Consider the following 23,823-nt stretch of genomic DNA (forward strand, 5'->3'; position numbering starts at 1 on the left):
GCCCCAGTAAATCAATACTGAACTAATGCTACACACTACAGCTTCTCCAATCCACCTCACTATTTTCTGCACTATTGACACTTACAGTATGGTAGATGAGCCTCGATCTCAGCTTTAACACTGTCTGTTTCTGTCACTGCCTGTCTCAAACTTCTAACTCTCATCAGCCTGTGGTTGCTACTGAGAAGGTAAAATTAAGTCAGCACACTTATTTTTCTAAATGTGTCCCTTCCCCTTGTAAATGCTGATTGGCCAGAGTGAAAAAATATTATGTAACTCTGGTGGCAAAAGTGTCCCTGGAATATTTCCTTTTACTACTGTTTTTTGACAGCAGATCTCATATTTTATCTGCTTTAAAGGTTCAAGTATTAATCAGTCATTCATCTTGTCTTAGATTTAGGTGCCATATGAATATCATATGTATGTTTATAATCTCTGTTTTAGTATTTACAACTTCTGCAGGGAGGCTGTTGCACTTATCCACCACCCTCTCAGTAAAGTAAATCTTTCTGACTTCAAGTAAACGTCCTTACATTGAGCAAAGTAAAAATCCCAGGGGTTCTCTGGACCTGAAGCTGCTAGTAAGAAATTTTAGTCTGCACCACTGCTATGTGATTTCCTCACTCTCAGGGCGAATTTTTATTTGAAAAATCTTTTTACAAAAGCTAAAAAACTGCTAAATAGATTCTTACATTTGTCCTAAGTTTAGAAATACCCAATATTTTTATGTTTTTGCAAGTTAAAGGCCAATAAGTAGAAGTTTGCTATTTTGAAACCATTTTTTTAAAAAAAGGTCATCCTGCCCCATGTCCTATTTGGGACATCTTTGAAGGCAACCAATTCAATTTACCCTATTTAACCATATTTTTTTGAGAACTCCCAAGGGGACATCAAATGGTAATATTTAGCACTTCCCATGCATTAATTCTAGCCTTTGCCAAAGTTTGCGATAGTAATTGTTTGTGTTTTTTCAAGTGTTTTTTCAACTTGTAATTTTGATATCTGACCCAATGTCCTATTTGGGACATCTTTAAAGCTGACCAATTCAATAAACCCACATAAAACCATTAAAAAATAAACAAAAAACAAACAAACTAGGCACTAGGGAATTTTAAATGATAGTATTTGAACTTGTTCCATGTAGTCTACCACCAGCCTTTGCTTACATTTTAGATTTTTTTTTTTTTTTTTCAGATGCATTGTATCTTAGATATTAATTCACAGCTCCTGGTATGTGTCACTGCCAAACTGCATTTAGCAATAGCTCCTGAGTACCAACCACACATCGGTATATAATGTTGTTTGGGGCTAAAACCAGGTGGAATTTTCACACATGGTTACTCTGCCCCCATGTCCTATTTGGGATATCTTTGAACCCGGCCAATTCAATTTACACCACCAAACCATGCATTTTTATAACAAAACATGCCGGGGTATTTACAAATACTAGTATTTTACCTCTTTCCATGCCAGGATTTGAGGACTTTTAAAAAAAATATTTTTGGACATTTTGTTGGAACTGGATGGTTCCACTGGAGAATTATATTTACATGTTACCACATTTTTTTTAACCCCTTCGTGACAAAGGCTGATTTTACTTTTTGGACCCTTCGTGACAATGGCCATTTTAACATTTCTGCGCTGCTCGTGTTTAGTTGTAATTTTCTTCTTTCCCGTTTACTGAACCCACACACATTAGATGTTTTTTTCAGGACAAGAAGGGCTTTCTTTAGATGACATTGTTTTGATTGTATCATATTATTTACTATTAAAAAAAGTATAAAATATGGTGAAAAATTTAGAAAAATTTCTAACTTTTAGTTGAAAAATCTTTTACTCATCTATAAAAGGTAATGAAAAAACCTGCTAAATAGATTCTACTATTTGTCCTGAGTTTAGAAATACCCAATGTTTTTATGTTTTTTTGCTTTTTTCTACACATTATGGGGCAATAAGTACAGGTAGCGTTTTGCTATTTTAAAGCCATTTTTTCCAAATATGGTAATTCTTCCCCCCATGTGCCATTTCGGGTATCTTTGAAGCCGGCCAATGCAATTTACCCCATCAAGTCATATATTTTTGAAAACTAGACAGCCCAGCGTATTCCAAGTGCTAGTATTTTAACCCTTTCCAAGCACTAATTCTACCATCAGCCTTTGTCAAACTTTATGGTAGTAATTTTTTTTGCATTTGTTTTTTCACACACTTTACTTTAGGTATGAATAAACAGGTTGTGGTATATGTCACTATCATAAAACACCCCAATATGTGTTTAGCAACATCTCCTGAGTACAGCGATACCTCACATGAATGATTTTGCCTGGGTGTTTGGGGGCAAAAAGGCCACATTTGGGGCATGCGCATTTTCAATGTTGAACTTTGGCATTTGGGGATCCACTGCCCATGCCCTATTTGGCACATCTTTTGAGCCGGGCCATTTCAGTATGCCCAATAAAGCCATATATTTTTGAAAACTAGACAGCCCAGGGTATTCCAAATGCTAGTATTTTAACTCTTTCCATGCACCATATCTACCACCAGTGTTTGTCAAACTTTGTGGTAGTCATTTTTTTGCATTTGTTTTGTCACACACATTTTACTTCAGGTATGAATTAAAAAGTTCTCGTATATGTCACTATCACAAAACACCCCAATATGTGTTCAGCAACATCTCCTGAGCGCGGTGATACCCCACACGAACGATATTGCCTGGCTGTTTGGGGGCAAAAGGGCCACATTTGGGGCATGCGCATTTTCAATGTTGAACTTTGGCATTTGGGGATCCACTGCCCATGCCCTATTTGGTACATCTTTGAGCTGGGCCATTTCAGTATGCCCAATAAAGCCATATATTTTTTGAAAACTAGACACCCCAGGGTATTTCAAATGCTAGTATTTTAACTATTTCCATGCACCATATCTACCACCAGTGTTTGTCAAACTTTGTGGTAGTCATTTTTTTGCATTTGTTTTGTCACACACATTTTACTTCAGGTATGAATTAAAAAGTTCTCGTATATGTCACTATCACAAAACACCCCAATATGTGTTCAGCAACATATCCTGAGTACAGCGATACCTCACATGAATGATTTTGCCTGGCTGTTTGGGGGCAAAAGGGCCACATTTGGAGCGTGCACATTTTTCAATGTGGAACTTTGGCATTTGGGGATCCACTGCCCATGCCCTATTTGGTACATCTTTGAGCCGGGCTATTTCAGTGTGCCCAACAAAACCATATATTTTTGAAAACTAGACACCCCAGGGTATTTTAACTCTTTGCATGCACACATTTTACCACCAGCATTTTTTCAAAGTTTGCAGTAGTATTCTGTGTGTATTTTTTCCACACACACCTACTTTATGTATGAATTTACAGCTCCTGGTATATGCCGCTGTCACACGACACCCCAATATCTGTTCAGCAACATCTCCTGAGTACAGTGATACCCCACATGCATGGGTTTGTCATTTTTGGGGGGAACTAAAAGGCCACATTTGGTACGTGTGCATTTTTCTAATTGGAAATTAGATGTGTGGCCACCCCCCCCCCCCCCCGTGTTAATTGGGACATTGTTGAATCCGGCCAATTCAATTTACCCCATCAAATCATACATTTTTTAAAAGTAGACACCCCATGGGCATTTAATATGCCAGTATTTTAACTCTTTCCATGCAAGAATTGTTTTAAGCTAATGTGCTAATTTTAGGACTTGCTCACAAAAATATATTTTTTATATATATATTTTAATTTTTTTTTGCCTTTTTTAAAACATTTAACATTTTTTTTCAACTTGAAGGTTGAGGGAAATTATTTTTACATTTTACTGGTTTTTACTATTTTTTTTCTAATTATTATTAATTTTATTTTTAATTTATTTTTTCTAATCACACTGTGATTAGAAAGCTGGGCTCCATTGACTTGCATGGTTGAATGCAGTACCTGTAATCAACCTGCAAGTGGAGCCAGAGTTCTCTAGAGGGTCAGGAGACCGTCTAGCGAACCTTTTCATCTTTATTATTTTTTTTCCCGGGCCGCCGCCATCTTGCTGATGGCGAAGATCACCGGCAGCTGCGGCTGTGACCGCTCTCCGGAGCGGTCACAGTCCATCAAGAGGTAAGTGTTTGGTGTCGCTGGATGCCTCCTGATCGAGGCATTCCAGCGACACCATTTAAGTTTAGGAGGTGATCGTTGATCGCCTCCTAAACGCTTTTACACATTTAAACAAACATTTAAACAAATGGCGGATGTTGACGCCCCGGGGAGGGGCCAGACATGGCCCCTGATTCCGATCATGGCGTTGCTGAATGCCTCGAGGTCGAGGCATTACAGCAACGCCGTTTGGGTTAAAAAAAAATAAAATAAAAAAAAATCGATCACGGATCGATTTTTTTTTACACGTTTTAACAAATGACGGTCCTGGCACGTCATTTGTCGTCATGTTTTTCCGTGACGTGCCCGGACCGGCAATTGTCATCAAGGGGTTAAAGGAAGTACTCTCTTTCAGATAGGGTAAAATATTTTACTTTTGTAATTTGTGTTGGGAGATATGTTTGCTGATTAAAATATGTTAGACCTTGTTGAAACACAACACAGTGTAAGACAATGCTTTTCAAAATATGCTCAACACATTTGCCTAAATTGACAGTTGGTAAAGTTACAAGGGGACTCAAGGGAATTAAACACATTTTTTTATTTGATTTTTAAAAAAAAAAAAAATTTTTCTTAAAATATGGTTGCCTTCTTCCCTGAAGATAAGCAGATAACCAGAAATGCAAGTTTTGTTGTTCTAATTATGTGAATGGAGGCCACATATACCGCACTACGTGTGTTCTATTACTGTTTTAACAAAACTTCATGGCATTCTATATTGTGTTGTATAAAGTTATGTAATACCTTTTGCCCAATGTAATAGCTGAAATTCATAAGGAAGTCAGTGTATGAAGCCTTGTACAGACAGCATGACAGAAAACTGTTAGTCCAAAATGAAGGCCAAAATTCTTAACTATGATGCCGATAGTCTTCTTTTAAATTACGTGTCTTGATGCTTACATCACATGACAACCACATGATTTGCTTCTAGAAGCTTTTATCGTCTTTGCTTTAATGAATTGACATATCCCATCATTATTTCTTGTCAACATCCACTGAACTTGGAGTTTTACAATTATACACAAATCTCATGAATGCTACTAAATTCAATGATTTCAGCTTTTGTCACAGCTGAAATCATTTTAAATGACATTTTAAAAACTCTTAAAAATAAAAATCAGTTTATTTCCTAAAACACTGTATGTTTTCTCAAAACTCTACACATGATGCCTGCATACAGTCTCACCAAGGCTCGTGGGAGTTGTAGTTCATCACTAAGTTCCTCAGCTCCAGTCTACAAGCATCCCCCCCCCCGTGTCGCAGAGTGCAAAATTTCTATTTATCCTGACATGAGTACAGACCGATCTTTAATAATTGTATGACAGCCAGAACAGTTGAGGCTTCCTAAGAACTGATGCTGAGAACACTTAATCTATCTTCATTTATGGTATATTTCTCATGTCTTACCACCACTCTAGAGAACTGATCTGTAGTTATCTGAGACTACCAAAAACCTAAAAGATTAGTAGACCCCCAGTACTATCTTTAGGACCAGAGGGTCCAACTCAATGCAATTACCTCTTCCACAAATTACATGGGACTCTTAATTAAACTACTTCTCTTAGAAATGTCAACAATAAAATTACCTCTCAGAACAAACTCATCAGACTAACATTTCTGTATAATAAAATAAGGTGTGTTGGCAGCTTGTGTGTTAAAATAGCTGCATATCATTCCCAGTGAAGTATAAGTAACTAGATTTTGTTCATACATATGTTTAAAACCTGGACTTTAAAACAGGTTTGTCATTGGGAAAGCTTGTCTCTTGTTTTAGTCGTTTTTGGAGAAGGTTCCATGCTTTCTGAACCTGAAAGACAGCAAAATAAGTAGGATAATTAGGGAAAGAGCACGCTAAAAGCACATCTACATTAGAAAATAACATGAAAGTCTTTTTAGCATTGGCGCGTTTTTTTATACAGCATAATTTATTATTAAGCATTAGCTTAACCCCTTAATGACAAAGCCTGTACATGTACGGGCTCAAAATGCATTGTTTTCAATGGTTTTAGGCACCGTCCATTGTCCTTAAGGGGTTAACATTTATGCAATTCCGTTGTTCTTACACAAAATGGCAAACCTACCTATCACAAAGGTGGTATCTCAGGTGGTGTTAAACCCATGCTTTAAAAATAAGTTTTGCATTTAATTAGGCTCATTTCAGTTTAGACCTGCAATAGTGTGTGTGTGTGTGTGTGTAATATATATATATATATATATTTTCACACACACACACAATACCAGGTAAAAGTGCCCCCTCCCAAAAAAAACTTGGCATGTGGGATATTGATGTCATCTAGAGATGCAGCTGAATAAGTTTTGGTGACTATGCAATTGCATGTAACCCACACAAAAATCCTAAGCAATGCACATAACCAGAAAATGAATCTGTCTAAAATTGGCATATTTTGTGCTTTTCTAATTCCTCATTTTCTAGATGATAAATACACTCCCTATTATTAGGTACACCTGTTCAATTGCTTAACACAAATAGCTAATCAGCCAATCACATGGCAGCAACGCAATGCATTTAGGCATGTACACGTGGTCAAGACAACTTCCTGCATCAGAGTGGGGATTTAAGTGACTTTGAACGTGGCACCTTTGTTGGTGACAGACAAGGCTGGTTTGAGTATTTCGGAAACTGCTGATCTACTGGGATTTTCGCACACAGGCTGGTGGTAATGGTGTAATGGTGTTGGGGACAATTTTGTGGCACATTTTGGGCCCCTTAATAGCAATTGACTATCATTTAAATGTGACAGCCCACCTGAGTATTGTTGCTGACCATGTCCATCCCTTTATGACCACAGTGTACCCATCTTCTGATGGCTACTTCCAGCAGGATAATGCACCATGTCACAACGCTCACACTGGTTTCTTGAACATGACAATGAGTTCACTGTACTCCAATGGCCTCCACAGTCACCAGATCTCAATCCAATAGAGCACCTTTGGGATGTGGTGGACAGGAGATTCGCATCATGGATGTGCAGCCGACAAATCTGCAGCAACTGTATGATGCCATCATGTCCATGTGACGGAACCCTACATCACTGGGGTCACTGGAGAGGCCTGAGAGCCACCCTCCTCCCTACCTACGGGGATAAGTTTCTACTAATTTTCCCCCTGGTACAGGTTTCTATAGAGAGACTCTGATGACTGTGGAGCTGAGCTGATATTGATTTGAGATTGGTCCTGTACTTTGCCAACACAGATGATGTTTAACATTATTTATTGTATATTATACAATTGGGGATCATTTCTTACCTGTTTCTGTGTGACTTCCGGCTCCCACAGAGTGCAGAGAACTACATTGGACATTTGTACCCTTTCACAGTTTGTCATTTGGTTGGCTAGTCTGCTTTTAGCCGCTTCCTCACTGGCACCATCTCTGTTCATTATTCTTATTACAGCCTATAAAAGAGTAGTAGTAGAGTACTATAGATTAAAAATGAATGTGTTTGCCAGACAGTGGTATCAAATATAAGCTTGTTCACAAAATTTCTATCCATGCAACACAAATTGGCAAGAAGTACCGTATTTTTCGCTCCATAAGACGCAGTTTTTTTCCTCCCAAAGTAGGATGAAAAATCAGCCGCGTCTTATGGAGCGAAGATGCAGGCAGGGAGGGGGGGGGGGCAACGATATACCGTATTGGCTCGAATATAGGCCGCACTTTTTTCCCCCACTTTAAGACTTTAAAGTGGGGGTGCGGCCTATATTCGGGGTCTAGCGCCCGACGCCCGGGACATGCAGTCCCGGGCGCCGGGCAGGCAGCGGGGTTAGGATACAGATCCCCCGCAGCGGTGCAGGGGACCTGCATCCTACTCCCCGATACGCTCAGACAGCCTCCCCTGCCAGCACTTCCCACGGGGGGGGGGTGCCGGCACGGGAGGTTGTCTAAGCGCATCGTGCGGATGCGTTTTACCTCTGCACCCCCCGCGGACTTACCGGAGCAGACTCCCGGGTGTCTTGCGGGGTCGGCGGGGGACGTCTACGCAATACAACTTCCGGTGCCGGATGTGCCGCACCGGAAGTTGTATTGCGTAGATGTCCCCCGCCGGCCCCGCAAGACACCCGGGAGTCTGCTCCGGTAAGTTGGGGAGGGGGGGGCAGAGGGGGACAGTGGCAGCGTATCTCGGGGAGGGAGGACAGTGGTAGCATATCTCGGGGAGGGAGGACAGTGGCAGCGTATCTCGGGGAGGGAGGACAGTGGTAGCATATCTCGGGGAGGGAGGACAGTGGCAGCGTATCTCGGGGAGGGAGGACAGTGGCAGCGTATCTCGGGGAGGGAGGACAGTGGTAGCATATCTCGGGGGGCGGGGGGGGCAGAGTGGCAGTATGTTTTTTGGTGCTTTTTTAAAGAAAAAAACTTTTTCTTTAAAAAAGCACCAAACTTTTAGGGTGCGGCCTATATACGGGGGCGGCCTATATCCGAGCCAATACGGTACTCACCAAAAGTGTCCCGGACAGTCTCTGTCTCGCTTCGCCGTCCAGGGGAGGTCTTCATCTGGAGACCGCCGCCTCTGTCGCCGCCTCTCCTCTTCTCTGGTCCGTTGCGACGGCTAAGGGCGGACTGGATGGAGAGGACGGGGGGATTTGACGCAAGCGCCGTGTCACGTATGGCGCATGCGCAGTACGGCGCTTGTAGTCCAACTACACTTCCCATCATGTCTGACCAGCTTTTTTCTGTGCAGGCATGACGGGAGGATGATGTCCTTTTTTTATAGCCCATTTTTTAGCTCAAAATATTTTTTCCTTTTTTTTCTCCTCTAAAATCTAGGTGCGTCTTATCAGCAGGTGCGTCTTATAGAGCGAAAAATACGGTAATTGTTTTATTCATACTCTCAATTTATTTTATCTACTTCATATGCTTCTTTGCAGTGGTTTATTTAAATGCCAGGATAGATTTCTACTATAACCACAGAAAAATAAGCACTGTAAGGTGCCTAGAGTTTATTTATACAGGATGTTTAATGATGATGAGATCATCTAGTGCATCAGTAACATGAAAGCAATATTATGTGTTTATGTGTGAGCAGTCTGGGATTTCCAGGGCAAGTTAGAAGATCCTATGAGAACCACTGTAATTATTTATTCTACTTAGAAATCGAAGCTTGTATATATTGTGCTATACATTTTGAATGGTGTGAATATACAGCAAACGCATGTACTGTGTATGTTACAACTATTATTGTTTATGTGTCTGTTAAAGAAATAGTGAATTACACATGAATAGGTATGCCATTAAAGGTATCCCTGAAAAATTCCGCCTTTTTTTTTATTTTAATGAATGTGTGGAATTTGAATATACTTAAATTGACCTGTAAGTGTGTTCTTTACTTGTGTTGTGAGACAATCATATTCCTAATGGATTCATAATAACAAGCTTGTTTTTACGCTATAATATCAAAGGGACCAATTTAGAAGACTGTTTACATGTCTCACTCTGATGCCTCTGATAAAGTGTCTTTAAAAACAGCAGGTTTGGCTGAAGCAATTTAAAATATATTACACACCAATAGATGCTAAACTTTAGCAAGCATAACCCTCCTTTTTCTTCTACTTAAATATGTTATTGTGTATACCATCATTGTACAGAACTGTGGAATACCACCAGAATTCAGTACAGCGCTGTATGCCTTTTTTGTTCTAGATCTTGCTCTTCAAGCTTGTTCATTTAAATAAATGATCCATGGCTTTACTGAGTCATTTTGGGGCTGATATTGTGGTTGATTTTTATCTCTATTTAAAAGCTCCCATTACAGGTAATTGTAGTAGCGGTGCTTTCTTTTTTGCTATCTAAAGTGTAGGACAAAAAGTAGTTTTGTTGTTTTGTTTATTCGATGGAGAAACAGCATATTTATCCTCTAATCTAAGGAAAGAAGTTAGGACACGTACCTCTTTTTCTGGTATGAGGACTGTCCACACCTCATGGACCATATCATTCCACCCAGCCTCCAGGAGAACAGCAGCATCGAGCACACATACAGAAACACCTGAATAAAAGTCATAATGAAAATAATAAAATGGTTGCCGGGTGACTGTTGAATTTCTAAATGCTTTAAACATTTTGTCTGAACCAGCGATATTTGATAATTGAGTAATTGTCATTTTATGAAATTAATGGTCTATGCAAAGTTACAAAAGTGAGAGTCAGCAGACACTCCTAGATATGTCTGCCTCTTCCCTGTCTCAGCCTACAAAATCTTTGAACATTTTCTCACTGCATTGTTCACACGTACTTTTGGAACTGTGGTGCATATACCCATTAGATGCTTCTTGTCATGGAAGACACTTTAAGGTTATGTCCCTAATTTTCTACTGTGAATCTGGCAACTAATTAAAATTAACTGAAGTGTCAGTGATAGCACCTAAGGTCTGAACAGAATAAATCTACTCCACAGCATACAAAATGTGATTTGTTTCCAAAAGATAAACACACTGTAAATATGTGGATCAAGGACAATCATTTTATGCAAATATGAAGAAGCTTTGCCATGAGATCTAGTTTTAGTAGTAAAATGTAAAACAAATCACTCCAGTATGGGATACAATACTTTAAATTGTTCAAATTATTATTTTGTTGTTTCCTTTAATGTTCATGTAAGTTTCTCTTTGATGTTCTACTTCTAATGAAATGCACTTACCTTGTGCAGCGGCCTCTACCAATGCTTCTTTCACTAGATCGGCTATAGCTGGCCATACAATATCTGTCAGTCGCTTTAATTGGTCCTAGAAGAAACAAAGAGTTAAACAGATCTATGTGTGTTTATTTTTCACATAATAGGCGGGATTCAATTCCAGACATTAACCTATAATTTAATAGCTATACACCAAATGATTTCAATGGAAACAAATAGATAAATGAAAAATGAATGTGCTATATTTTATCCCAACATGCCTATATATATTTTTTTCATCACTTTTTTATTGTAAACGGTAGGGTTGCAATACAATCACATATTATATTTACCTATGGAATGGAAACTAGCCTATATCATGCTTGGTATGCTTGAAAACTGCACCTACATCACCAGTTGACTACGTGCATCCGATTACAGCAAATACAATCTCAGATGAGCCTTTTTATTTATATTTACATACCATTACAAAATTTAAATAAAATAATTAAAACCAACATTTTCACTGGTTTTAAAGGACAGCAGTAAGAAAAAAAACCCCAATTTTTATCAGAAATCACACCTATATTGGTTACATATCCATATATATACATATACCTTGCTGGAAAACACTCTGCTCCCAATTGCTTTTCTATCAATCGTGCCATCCGCACAAAGTATATCTGTTGAAAAAGTGTGAAGTGTATTACTAAAAAAATGGCATACAGGTGCGCTGTAACTGGAATTTTCAGGAGTTTAGGTTAGAAAAAGGGGTTCTATTGACAGCCTGATGAGGAAAAGGCTGGGCTCCAATTGACTTTTCCCAGAAGCAAAACATATGTGGTATTTACAATAAGACATAACATTGGTACATAGTTACAGATGTGTCAAAAATGGGTTGCCTTTACAAAGATAGAAAGATGCACTAGTAACCTAGTGCTAATGGAATGCTTACTGCCAATGTGGATTTCTTAAATTAACCAGTATCAGGGGCCAGCTAGGGGCTAGGTTTTTTGTGAGCCACTTATCCACTCTAGCAAACATTCTCTCTAACAGAACCGTGCTCTTGCCAAGCTTATAACTAATTGTTCTAAGCGATATGCTTGAAATTGTGGGGGGGCTGCAGTGCAAACAAAAGGGAATGTTCTCATCCTACCAGATATGGATGTGTTTACCAACATTATGTGATTGAGACTGGTTATGGTGCCATGAGTTAACTGGATTAACTGAAGACCTATTTGGCTTGTAGAATGAATACAGTCAAACACAATTATAAAAATATGGTTACATATAAATATGTCCCATACCTGTACCAAACTCATCAACAACTTTCTGATAGGCTGGTCCTCCTGGTTTGTAGCTTAGGTGTCCCAATTTATCACAATCTATTATGGTAGCTCCCATGGCCTCCAGACGTTTTGCAACAGAAGACTTTCCACTGCCACTGCCTCCTGTCAGTCCAATCACATACGGCTTTGCAGAAATGTTGGGATTCCCCTACAAAAATAAAATGAATTTTACAGTAGTGTGCAATCACACAGAGAATGCAAACGGACTATAAATTGTAGAATACACAGCAAAAAACGAATACAAAGCAAACTATGGAATTCATATGCACTAAAGCACAATGATAGCTGGAATGTCCTCTAAACCCTAGAATTACATACGAGAAATAGTGATACTCCATTTAACTATTTGCACTATTAAGTATGGACGGTTGTTGGTTATCAGTCAGATAGAAGCATAAAGGAAATACTTCATAGTTCATTAATGTAACTCAGGAAGCACGTAACATGTTTATTTAATATCCCTTTCTAGCTAGTGAACAAATATTCACATTTCCTTCTACAGGCCACTGAAATTCCTTTAAAAATGGCTGTAAATAGCATTATTATATTGGATTTTTATGAACGTAACCAGAGTCAATTTTCGATTTACAGTCGCTTTGCCTGGACTCCAGCACTGGCTCACCACTTGTGGCTCCTCTGCTTATATCATGTGCTGCTTTTCGTTGTGCGGTGTCACATGACCAGCACTGCATGACACAGGGAGGGTAGCCTCGAGTGCTGAGCGGGCGATATGGTCAAGGGAAACTAAAAGTGGAAAGGAAACCAGGAAACATGCAGCGAATAATGAAGATAGCATGTTCTTACACTTACAGTTGAAGGAATGAGCAATGTCCCCAGTAGCCTGTTCCTTAAACTAGATGAACTGATTTTGTCTTCCTCATTGACAGAATGAAGAGGGTCTTTAACCAGCTGAATCTCATAAACTGCCAATTCTGAAAGTGCCTGGATGAGGGGGAGAAAAAAAAACAACGTGAAGGCAATATTTTTTTTTTTTACAAACTAAGTAGGAATAACTTGAAATAAATACTTAGGGCATCCAGAGTGGATCAGGCAGGGAGAAATATATATCAGTAGGTCGGTGAGATGATGCATCAGAATTTTACCAGATAGCTATACTAACCATACAGGCTTCGAAATGAATTTATGAATGCATGATAATTACATTTTCCAGGCGCCTGTTGTTTACAGACACTGCTCCACGTCGTGTTTCTTCACTGACCACAATGCATTTCAGCTCTGGGTCTGTGACTGAAGGCCCAAAAGGGTCAGATATAGGCACAATGTCATACTGCAGAGATGGTTTCACATCTACTAGGAATTGAGACATAATCTCCACTCGCTGCTTATAAGGCTGAATCAGCTCCTTTAGAACTTTGCCTAAAAGAAAATGATATGGATCAAATTCAAATATATATACAAAAAAAAATTGATTAAAACTTAACAATAATATGATGTCAGTCTTTAAAGTGGTGAGCCATTTTAAGTCTTTCCTTACCACGGCTTTTTAGTACCCTACACACCTAAATGCTTTTCTCCGCATTTTTACCATATGTTGGTTTACACAAGATTCCCCTTTTAGGTGTTTGATGTACAAATTATACATCCTTGAATCCCTGTGAGTGCTAGTATATAAAAAACATACACGTGGTGCTAGGGCAATGGGATGTAAGCATTTATTTTTATATCTACCTTTGCGTAAAAAAAGAAAGTACACTCTCTTTAAATTCTATGGTTTTACATATCAGGACATAACAATCATCTGTTCCTAAGCAGGTCTAAAATTAGGTAACTATAAACTCAACAACAACACATGAAAAATGACACAGTGTTGTGATTTATTCAATAAAAATAAAGCCAAAATGGAGAACCCATGTGTAAAAAAACTAAGCACACCGTATGATTCAATAGCTTGCAAAACCACCTTTAGCAGCAATAACGTGAAGTAATCCACAACATTGTGAGAGACTTTATATGTGTATTATAGTTTATTATTTAGGATAATCTGATATGACCTAGTCATGGTAGATCAGTGTTGTTTCTGCACTGATCTGACCTGCAGCGTACCATTTTCATCCTTTTATTGTTTTTCTATACTACAATATTTGTGTGCAATTTATATTTAAAATATGTTTCACACAAAACTATAGGTCAAACATAAATATAATAACTGAAAGAAAAACAGATAACATAATATATTATAATCATTGTTTAACAAGCAAAATATCCAATTTGACTATATTAATGATATTCTGCTAGCATACATCTCACTTACCATCTAAAAGCTCTTTGTCGGCAACACCAATGAGAAGTCTCCTTTCAGCCAATAAACTACATACACTAAGCAAGATCTTGTGAGCATTGTGTAGTCGATCAAAAGTTCCACCAACTACTACATCACTATAAGTTTCTAGAATTTTACTATTGTCAATCATCTCCTCTGCAACAATTTCTTCATCTGATTGCACATAGTCAGGATAAAGCAGCACGGATATTAAATTAGGTTGGCAACTGTAGCAGTTTGTTGCGTAACGCTCTAGTTGCTGCTTAGCTGGGTTATACTGACCACCGTCGCTGGTCTGAAAGTCTGTGAGAACCACTTCTGGGGGATGGGAAAGGTTCTGCACAGAGGACAGTATTTGCTGACTGTTACTTTGGTTTTTAATATTAGTTAAGAGAACACGCACATCAAGGTTCCTGTGGGCATCCGCATTTGAGTAGAGTTTTGTAATGAGGTTGCAGACTTCTGGTGTGGCTGGAATGTACGTAGAATTAGGTTGAGATGAACCTGTTAACAGAAGCCCAGGCTGCAGATGTACATACAGGGTGTCTTGCACAACTTTGGCTGCAGAGGCTAGGATAGGTGCCAACCTTACGGACAAGGCAGAGAGAGGTGATGTCAAGACCAGAACACCGGATCGGAAAACTGACATTGTGGGCTTCACCTTGAAGGGGAATAACAGAAACATGATTATTTTAACCCAAAAACTGAGATTTTGATTTGGTTTTAAAGACACAGCACATCTGCTTATCACTATATTTGTGTGTATGAGGGTTTGGTTGTCATAAGTTACGTAAGGTTACTTACCATTTACCTTTTATCACATAAATATGAAGTATTAGTGATGGGAAGTTCGGATCATTAAAGTGAATCGGATCATTTCGATTCGTTCACTGAAATGATCCGATTCATGATCCGGATCTTCGGATCACTCAGTGTGTCTGCACGGAGTTACTGTTTTCCAGTAACTCCGTGCAGGCACACTAACGATTGGCCCCGCCCCTTTCATTATGAATCCTCCCCCCTGCCTCCAGTGATGTCAATGAAGGCAGAGAGTCGTTCAAAGATTCGGATCTTACAGGGATCCGAATCTTACAGTGATCCGGATCACTGTAAGATCCGGATCATTGTAAGATCCGGATCATTGTAAGATCCGGATCATTGTAAGATCCGGATCTTTGAACGACTCTCTGCCTTCACTGGCATTGTAATCATTCAGAGAATGTCACCATACTGTTATAAATAATACATTCATAATCACTGCCCCCAGGATTTACATTCCCCTTTACCTGCAACTGCACCTTAAGCTAACTTTATTAAATTAATTAAATTAACCCTCACCATTAAATTAACCCTAAACACCCCATCAACCATGACTGCCCTAAAATTAACCCTTAACACCCCATCAACCATGACTGCCCCTAAAATTAACCCTTAACACCCTATTAACCATAACTGCCCCCAAATTAACCCTAAACACCCCATTAAGCATAACTGCCCCCAAATTAACACTAAAGACCCCTTTAAGCATAACTGCCCCCAAATTAACACTAAAGACCCCATTAAGCATAACTGCCCCCAAATTAACCCTAAACACCCCATTAAGCATAACTGCCCCCAAATTAACCCTAAACACCTCATTAAGCATAAATGCCCCTAAATTAACACTAAAAACCCCATTAAGCATAACTGCCCCCAAATTAACCCTAAACACCTCATTAAGCATAACTGCCCCTAAATTAACACTAAAGACCCATTAAGCATAACTGCCCCCAAATTAACCCTAAACACCTCATTAAGCATAACTGCCCCTAAATTAACACTAAAGACCCCATTAAGCATAACTGCCCCTAAATTATCCTTAAACACCCCATTAAGCATAACTGCCCCTAAATTAACACTAAAGACCCCATTAAGCATAACTGCCCCTAAATTATCCTTAAACACCCCATTAAGCATAACTGCCCCCAAATTAACACTAAAGACCCCATCAACCATACCAATTTATTAGGTAATTTATCTGGAGTACATGCAATTAATTTAGGGGCAGTTATGGTTAATGGAGTATTTAGGGTTAATTTCAGGGGCCGTTGTGGTTAACGGGGTCTTTAGGGTTAATTTCAGGGGCCGTTATGGTTAATGGGATCTTTACGGTTAATTTCAGGGGCAGTTATGGTTGATGGGGTATAAGGGTTAATTTTATGCTGATGATTGAGGGTTAATTTAATTAATTTAATAAAGTTAACTGTAGGTGCAGTTATAGGTAAAGGGGGGCAAACTCAGGGGAATCTAAATCCTGGGGGCAGTGTGAACATTATTAATGTATTAAGTATGGTATCAGTGATTTTCTCTGAATGATTCGAATCTCTGTAAGATTCGGATCCTTGTAAGATCCGGATCCCTGTAAGATTCGAATCATTCGACTCTTCGGTTCATTCGACTCTTCGGTTCATTCGACTCTTCGGTTCATTCGACTCTTCGGTTCATTCGACTCTTCGGTTCATTCGACTCTTCGGTTCATTCGACTCTTCGGTTCATTCGACTCTTCGGTTCATTCGACTCTTCGGTTCATTCGACTCTTCGGATCATTCGACTCTTTGAATGAATCTCTGACTCTATGAGTCATCGTTCCTGTGAGAATTAATGAGCTGTAACCTGACCCCAGAGTGCTCTGCAGATGACTCACAGCTCTAGGATCAGGTTACAGCTGCATGATGATTCACAGACTGAACCGCTACAAACGAATCGTTCAGTCTAGTGAACCGACTCATCCGGATCACTAAAAAGAACCGGATCAAATGAACGATTCGTTCATGATCCGGACATCACTATGAAGTATAGCTTGGAGGAAGGAAGAGAGAGGGGAGGTGTGATATAAACGTTTAAATGCTTAAAGGGATTTAACAAAGTGCAAGAGGTAAGGTTTTTCAAAGAAGACATTTAAGATTGATAGGTTATAGTCTAAAACCAGAGGGTCAGAGGTTTTCATGTAATGTATGGACATTTTATTTTACTGAGAGGGTGGCAGATCAATGGAACAGACTCCCATCAGAAGTGGTAGTCTAATTCAGTGAGGGCATTTAAACTTGTATGGAAAAAGGATAAAGCTATGCTGAATCTAAGACAAAACCAAGGAGTTATTAAGGTCTGAGTGTTTACATCAGTAAAAATTGGCAGGTTCTTTCTTGCTGACAACGTCTATGTTTTTATGGCTCCAGCAAAAAGTAAAAAATCATTAATATTCAACTAAGCAAACCATAATCTGCTAATCAATTTACATACTCATATATGAAATACAGTTTTGCTGATTGTGATATAAGGTTGGGCAGACTAGATGGAACGAATGTTTTTATAACACCAAATATGAACTATAGAAAATACAGCTGCAGCAACGAAAAGCCAGCATCATTTAATACAAAATTATCCCCAATTCGTGTGACTGCACTTGTGAAGATGCCACTCAGTCTGACACAATGCCACGAACAATGGCCGCTATCACAGAAAATATTCGGTACAATTTACATTACGAATTTACATTCCTTAAAATTCTCATTATATCATGTGGGTAATGATTGATGTGATAGAAATACTGCAGACTATTATGCACTTACAGTACACGTACATAATATTACTGCAGCCTATAAACACTGGGCGCATCAATGCCAACAAATGCCACTCTGAAATTTCGTTCTGCAAACTGCCCCTTTCGTTTTGCAAACTGCCCCACTCGTTCTTTGCCTACCCCTTCATTTTCACCCTCTTCCCTCTACTCACCTCTCCCCGGATTCTTGTCCAAGCTCCACCTTCTCCCCTCTGACAGTTCTCTTTGCTCGTTTTTTGCTTTCAATAAACTTTATGTGTAACAAGCAAAAAGCACAACCACAGCTATGTTACGTTTTAAAATTGTTCGAATTAGAGATTATTTATCTGCACATATTCTCAAAAGATATCTCTTAACCCCTTTCAGTCCCAGAGGTTTTTGGTACCTCAAAGCCCAGACCAATTTTTGCGGTATGTCGGTTCAGCGATTATTCTCCTTTCCCGTTAATAATGTTAACTATATATTGGTTTTTTTAAAAACAAATTTTTTATTTAAAGGGGGGCGGACATTCCAACAGCAACAGCCTTCGTGATTTTTAAATGAGGTAAGAAAATTGAACTTGCGCGCTGCTATTTATTTAAAATTAAAACGCCTCAGCTGCGCAACTTTTCCCGCCGAAAAATCGCTCACTCAAACGCTTGCGCTAAAGCACGGATGATCACCCATGACACCTGCCTTAACATTCTGACAACATTAAAACTGGTTTTAGCTGCAAAAGCCCGCTAAAACCAAAGTGTCCTGACCTCTGATTGACCCGTTTAACCCACTAATGTCCAGCAATGGACAATTATGGTGCCATTTAGTCATCCTGCGCGTTGCAAGGAGAGATGGAGCTTTCTTTTGATACCATAGTTAGATAATTAGCTGAAAATTTAGGATGAGAAATTTTGTAAAAACTAGCGAACATTAAAAAAATATATATATTTTATATATTTTCCCTCTGAATTCTCACAAAAAAAGATTTTCCATACTTTCCCAGCACTTATAGGGAACATACTATAAGGTGTAAATTTTTTGTAGAATTTTTATGCTTATTGCTTAAAGGGTTTGGGGGTTGTGAACGGGGGCTGGAGGGTTATAATTTTTAGATGTTTTGTCAGGGCAATGGGATGTAAGGGTTTTTTCTTTTTTTCATTTGACCAGGCTGTCAAGTCCCGCTACGTCCACAGGGGATTCTTGAGATGCGTTTTTTGACGTACCGGTACATCCATGGGGGACTGAAGGGGTTAAACAGGGTCAGTCGTTTACTTGGGACATCTAGAGCCACGCCTTTACTTTGAGTCTAAGGTTGGTGGGAACTGGGGAATATGTAGACATTACTGAGCTGTAATGTACACCAATGGTTTTTTAAAATGCTGTATATATATATATATATATATATATATATATATATATATACTTTATATACACTATATGGCCAAAAGTATTGGGGCAACCCTTCTAATTATTAAACTTAGGTCTAATTATGAAATTTAGGTTTCAGCCACACATGTTGCTAACAAGTGTATAATACCAAGCACATAGACAGCCATCTCCATAGACATACCATAGTCTTATAATCAGACCTCAAACAGAGGTCTGACTATAAGATCCAGATCCCCCCCCACCAGCGCTGCAGGAGACCTGGATACTCATCTCTGGCAGCCAGTGAACGTCTGTGGAATCTCCCTTATGACGGAGCGCTGGCGTGACATGACCTTCCGGTGCTCTGCCATAGAAGCCCCAGTGGAAGTGCCGGCCAGCAGCAGCGAAGGTTGTGTGAGCGCATCGCACAGACGTTCACTGGCTCCCAGAGAGGGAGATGCACGCGATGTGCGTAGACAACGTCCGCTGCTACTGAACACTTCTGCCGGAGCAGAGCCGGCCTTAGGTGTTCTGGCGCCCTGTGCGGACTACTCCTCTGGCGCCCCCCCCATCCCCAAAAAAGCATTTACCTGGCCAAAACCAAATATGACCCCCCCACACCATAAAAAAATCTAACACTTTTATTTAAAGTAAGTAACACACCAAAATAGGACAAAACAATTAAATAACAATATTATATATATATATATATATATATGATTAACAGCAATCACATTCCTATCATGCCCAGGCATACCCAGATTCCAGGATGTACTCGCAGACTTGGCATGATAGGAGTATGATTGCCCTATCTACCCCTTCTCACTCTCTTCTGCCCTATCTACCCCTTCTCACTCCCTTCTCCCTATCTACCCCCTTTCCCCTGTCTCACTCCCTTCTCCCTATCTACCCCCTTCCTAACTATCTACCCTTTCCCTCTTTGAAGTTCACTTACCTTTCAGGAGTCCTGCGGTGGGGGTGCAAGGCCTCTGCCTCCCAGCTCTGCCACTGTATGGAACAGTATAGAGTGATGGGAGTTATGATGTACTTTTAGAGCATAATTAGATCATGAAAAAGACATTGGAAATGGTACAGCATAACACCCATCACTCTCACACACTTACCAATCCACACATATACTAATCCACACATATACCAATCCACACGCATACCAATCCACACGCATACCAATCCACACGCATACCAATCCACACGCATACACTAATCCACACATATATACCAATCCACACGTATACCAATCCACACGTATACCAACCCACACACATACCAATCCACACATACACCAATCCACACATACACTAATCCACACATACACCAATCCACACATATACCAATCCAATCTCACTGAATGCTTTCCTACCTTTCCTCTTTTCTCCTTACAGCTCCTTTTCCTCCTCTTCGTTCTTCTTCAGTCTTCTTCCGGGTCGGTGGGCGCGGCTTCAGTGTTGTGCGCCGGGATCTGACAACAAACCCCGGTGCACAGCAGCTGTTGCCGCGCGGATCACAAGGGAGCAGTATCGGAGGTCTTTAACCGGCTTAAAATCACTCAAGACCTCCGATACCGCTCCCTTACGAGCCTGCTCTTCCAGCGGCGGACATTACTGTCCGTCTCTGGAGGGGTGCCGGGTGCCCCCCTGATCAGCGGCACCCGGTGCGGAACGCCCCCCCCCCCCGCTAGGTACGCTGCTGGCGGCAGCGGTACGCTACGGTGGCGTCGGACCCGGCGGCGTCGGCGGACCCCGCGGCGGCGCCCCCTGGAGTGTGGCACCCTGTGCGGTCGCACAGGTCGCACACCCCAAAGTGCCGGCGTGACATGACTTTGGTGCTGAGTCATAGAAGCCCCAGTGGAAGTGTCAGGTAGTCCACTGGCTGCCCCCACTAGACACCAGGGAGTTTGAAGCACAGAGTCTGAGCCACTGAAGCTCAAATTGTTGAAAAAGTTAATGCTGGTTCTGATAGAAAGGTGTCAGAACACACAGTGCATCGCAGTTTGTTACGTATGGGGCTGCGTAGCCTCAGATCAGTCAGGATGCCCATGCTGACCCCTGTCCACTGCCGAAAGCACCTACAATGGGCACGTGAGCATAAGAACTGGACCATGGAGCAATGGAAAAAGGTAGCCTGGTCTAAAGAATCACGTTTTCTATTACATCATGTGGATGGTTGTGAGTGTGTTGCTTACCTGGAAAACACATGGCACCAATTTACTTAGGTGGAAGCCCCACCTCGCAACTTACAGGACTTAAAGCAAGCATGGGGAATGTCCGTCCAACCACAGTCGCAGGGGTCACAACCACTCTAGGGGGCCTGGGAAACCGCAGGGGCCCGCTGCTTACCTGTGACTTCTCTCCTTTCTTAGCTCTCCCACTTTTCTTTGATCCACCTTCTCATTATCTCTCCTTTCTATTGTTCTCATTATCTCTCCTTTCGATCTCTCCTTTCTATCTTTCTTTGTTCTCTATATCTCCTCACCCTTTCCCTTTATTTCTATTCTTCTTTCTCTCTCCAGTTTCTCCCTTTCTCTTTACCTCTCTACCTCACACTTTTTTCCGTCTCCTCCTCTTTCTTTTTTTCTTTTATTTCCCCCATTCTTTTACTCCCTCCCTTCCTCTTGTTCTGTATCCCATCTCTCCCATTTCACATTATCTATCCTCCTATTTAATTTTAACTTTTCCTTCTCTCTCTACCACTCCCCTTTTTTATCTCAACTCTCGAGTGGGGATGACCCTTTGATCTCCCCTAGCTGGCTTAGGAACCTGTTAAATTAACTGAGTTTTGTGCTGTTGCAGTTGTGTCAAAATTGGGCAACAGTAAGACGTGTCAGAGCCATCAGTCAGAAGTGTCACAGCCGAATCAGGAGGCAGGGACAAGGTCTCAGGAAATGCCATGTCAAAACTCGAGCCATGAGTACAGCCAGGATGATGCCCACCAGCATGCTGCAGCTTTCGACGCCCCGTGTCCCATTGTGGAAGCATTAGTGGTGCCTAGGTGAAGTTTTTCTTCAGCACCCACCAAATAATATAGCCACTCACCTATGGAGGCACCAAATATAATCCTGCACCCAGATCCTGTTAAACCTGGGCTCTGGTTAGGACCCGTGGAGTGCATGCAGCCCAACATTAGTATTTTTTGAAAATTGTTATTCTCAGAGTGGCGATGAGGGCGACAGCCTGGTCTACTCTCTGTTGGTAGAAGCCAGCATATTCAGATTCAGTGCGGTAGCAGTGTATGAATGTCAAATGTGAGTTTGAGTATTCCTTTCCTGCAGCATTAATAATCTGTTAGTGGTTAGTGTTGAGGTATGTGTGACAGCCCCATCTATTTGCCCCACATATTATTCTGGCCCTGTTCCTGTTTGTATGTATTGTACCCCATTCCTATGTCTTACCCGCCTCAGTCAAAGTACCGTATTTGCCCGATTATAAGACGACCCTGATTATAAGACGACCCCCCAAAATCTGAATATTAACTTAGGAAAAAAAGAAAAAGCCTGAATATAAGACGACCCTAAAGGAAAAACGTTTTACCAGTAAATGTTAATTCATGTAAACTATTTTTTTTAAATAAAAGCTATGATTGAGAAAAATATTTTTTTTGTTTTTATTTCCTTGTATTTTCCAACCTGTCCCCCAGTTACGCACATCTGCCCCCAGGCTTGCCACACCAATATGGCACTGTGGCCCATGATATGCCTTTTAACCCTCTATATGCCACTGTGCCCCATGGTATGCCTTTTGACCCCCTATATGCCACTCTGCCTCCAGAAATGCCTTATACCCCTATATCCCATTCTGGCATTTAGGGGGTTAAAATGCATATTATGGGGCAGAGTGGCATATAGGGAGGTATAAGGCATTCCAGGAGGCAGAGTGGCATTAAGGGAGTTAAAAGGCATTGCCTCCCTATATGCCACTCTGCCCCATAATATGCCTTTTAACCCCCTAAGTGCCAGAGTGGCATATAGGGGTATAAGGCATTCCAGAAATGCCCTATGCCCCCATTTAACACACACACACACACACACACACTTACCGGTGCTTTCAATTTGGCAGCGGGGGTTTGTCTGCGTCCGTCGCGGATACCTTCCCTGGCTGTCAGAGATCAGAGTTCCCCGCACCGGGGAACTCTGATCTCTGACAGTCGGGGAAGGTATCCGCGACGGACGCAGACAACCCCCGCTGCTAGCCACACCTCCTTCTGGCTGCAGCGGACGTTGTCTACGCGCATCGCGTAGACGTCAACTCGCTGCCCCGGCAATACAGCAGGAAGCACTGGTAAGTGTGTGTGTGTGTGTGGGGGGGAGACAGGAGGATCCAGGTCCCCTGCAGCGGTGCGGGGGATCTGGATCTTAGTCTCATAATCAGACCTCTATTTGAGGTCTGATTAGAAGACGACCCCGATTAGAAGACGAGGGGTATTTTTCAGAGCATTTGCTCTGAAAAAAACCTTGTCTT

General features: G+C 40.8%; 1 protein-coding gene across 1 annotated transcript; it reads right to left on the reverse strand.

Moving 5' to 3' along the window:
* Positions 1–5,870: 5,870 nt before the first annotated feature.
* Positions 5,871–15,055, reverse strand: LOC149282019 (bifunctional coenzyme A synthase-like). Its single transcript, XM_089498729.1, has 9 exons — positions 14,398–15,055; positions 13,288–13,502; positions 12,936–13,067; positions 12,084–12,273; positions 11,395–11,459; positions 10,804–10,888; positions 10,055–10,152; positions 7,421–7,567; positions 5,871–5,960 (listed from the first exon to the last, which is right to left on the reverse strand). Exons 1-9 carry the CDS (start codon positions 15,053–15,055, stop codon positions 5,871–5,873), a joined length of 1,680 nt encoding a protein of 559 aa, XP_089354855.1.
* Between the last annotated feature and the right edge of the window lie 8,768 nt (positions 15,056–23,823).

This window comes from Sceloporus occidentalis, unplaced genomic scaffold, assembly GCF_023333645.1.
Source record: "Sceloporus occidentalis isolate IW3139 unplaced genomic scaffold, rSceOcc1.0.p SCAF_124, whole genome shotgun sequence".
Taxonomy (NCBI): domain Eukaryota; kingdom Metazoa; phylum Chordata; class Lepidosauria; order Squamata; family Phrynosomatidae; genus Sceloporus; species Sceloporus occidentalis.

Excerpts from the sequence above, each read along its gene's own strand:
- LOC149282019 (XM_089498729.1), bottom strand. The coding sequence starts at position 15,055 with ATGTCAGTTTTCCGATCCGGTGTTCTGGTCTTGACATCACCTCTCTCT. Across the intron at positions 13,503-14,397 it reads CGACAAAGAGCTTTTAGATG|GCAAAGTTCTAAAGGAGCTG; the intron begins GTAAGTGAGATG and ends ATTTTCTTTTAG. Across the intron at positions 7,568-10,054 it reads TCCTCATACCAGAAAAAGAG|GCTGTAATAAGAATAATGAA; the intron begins GTACGTGTCCTA and ends ACTCTTTTATAG.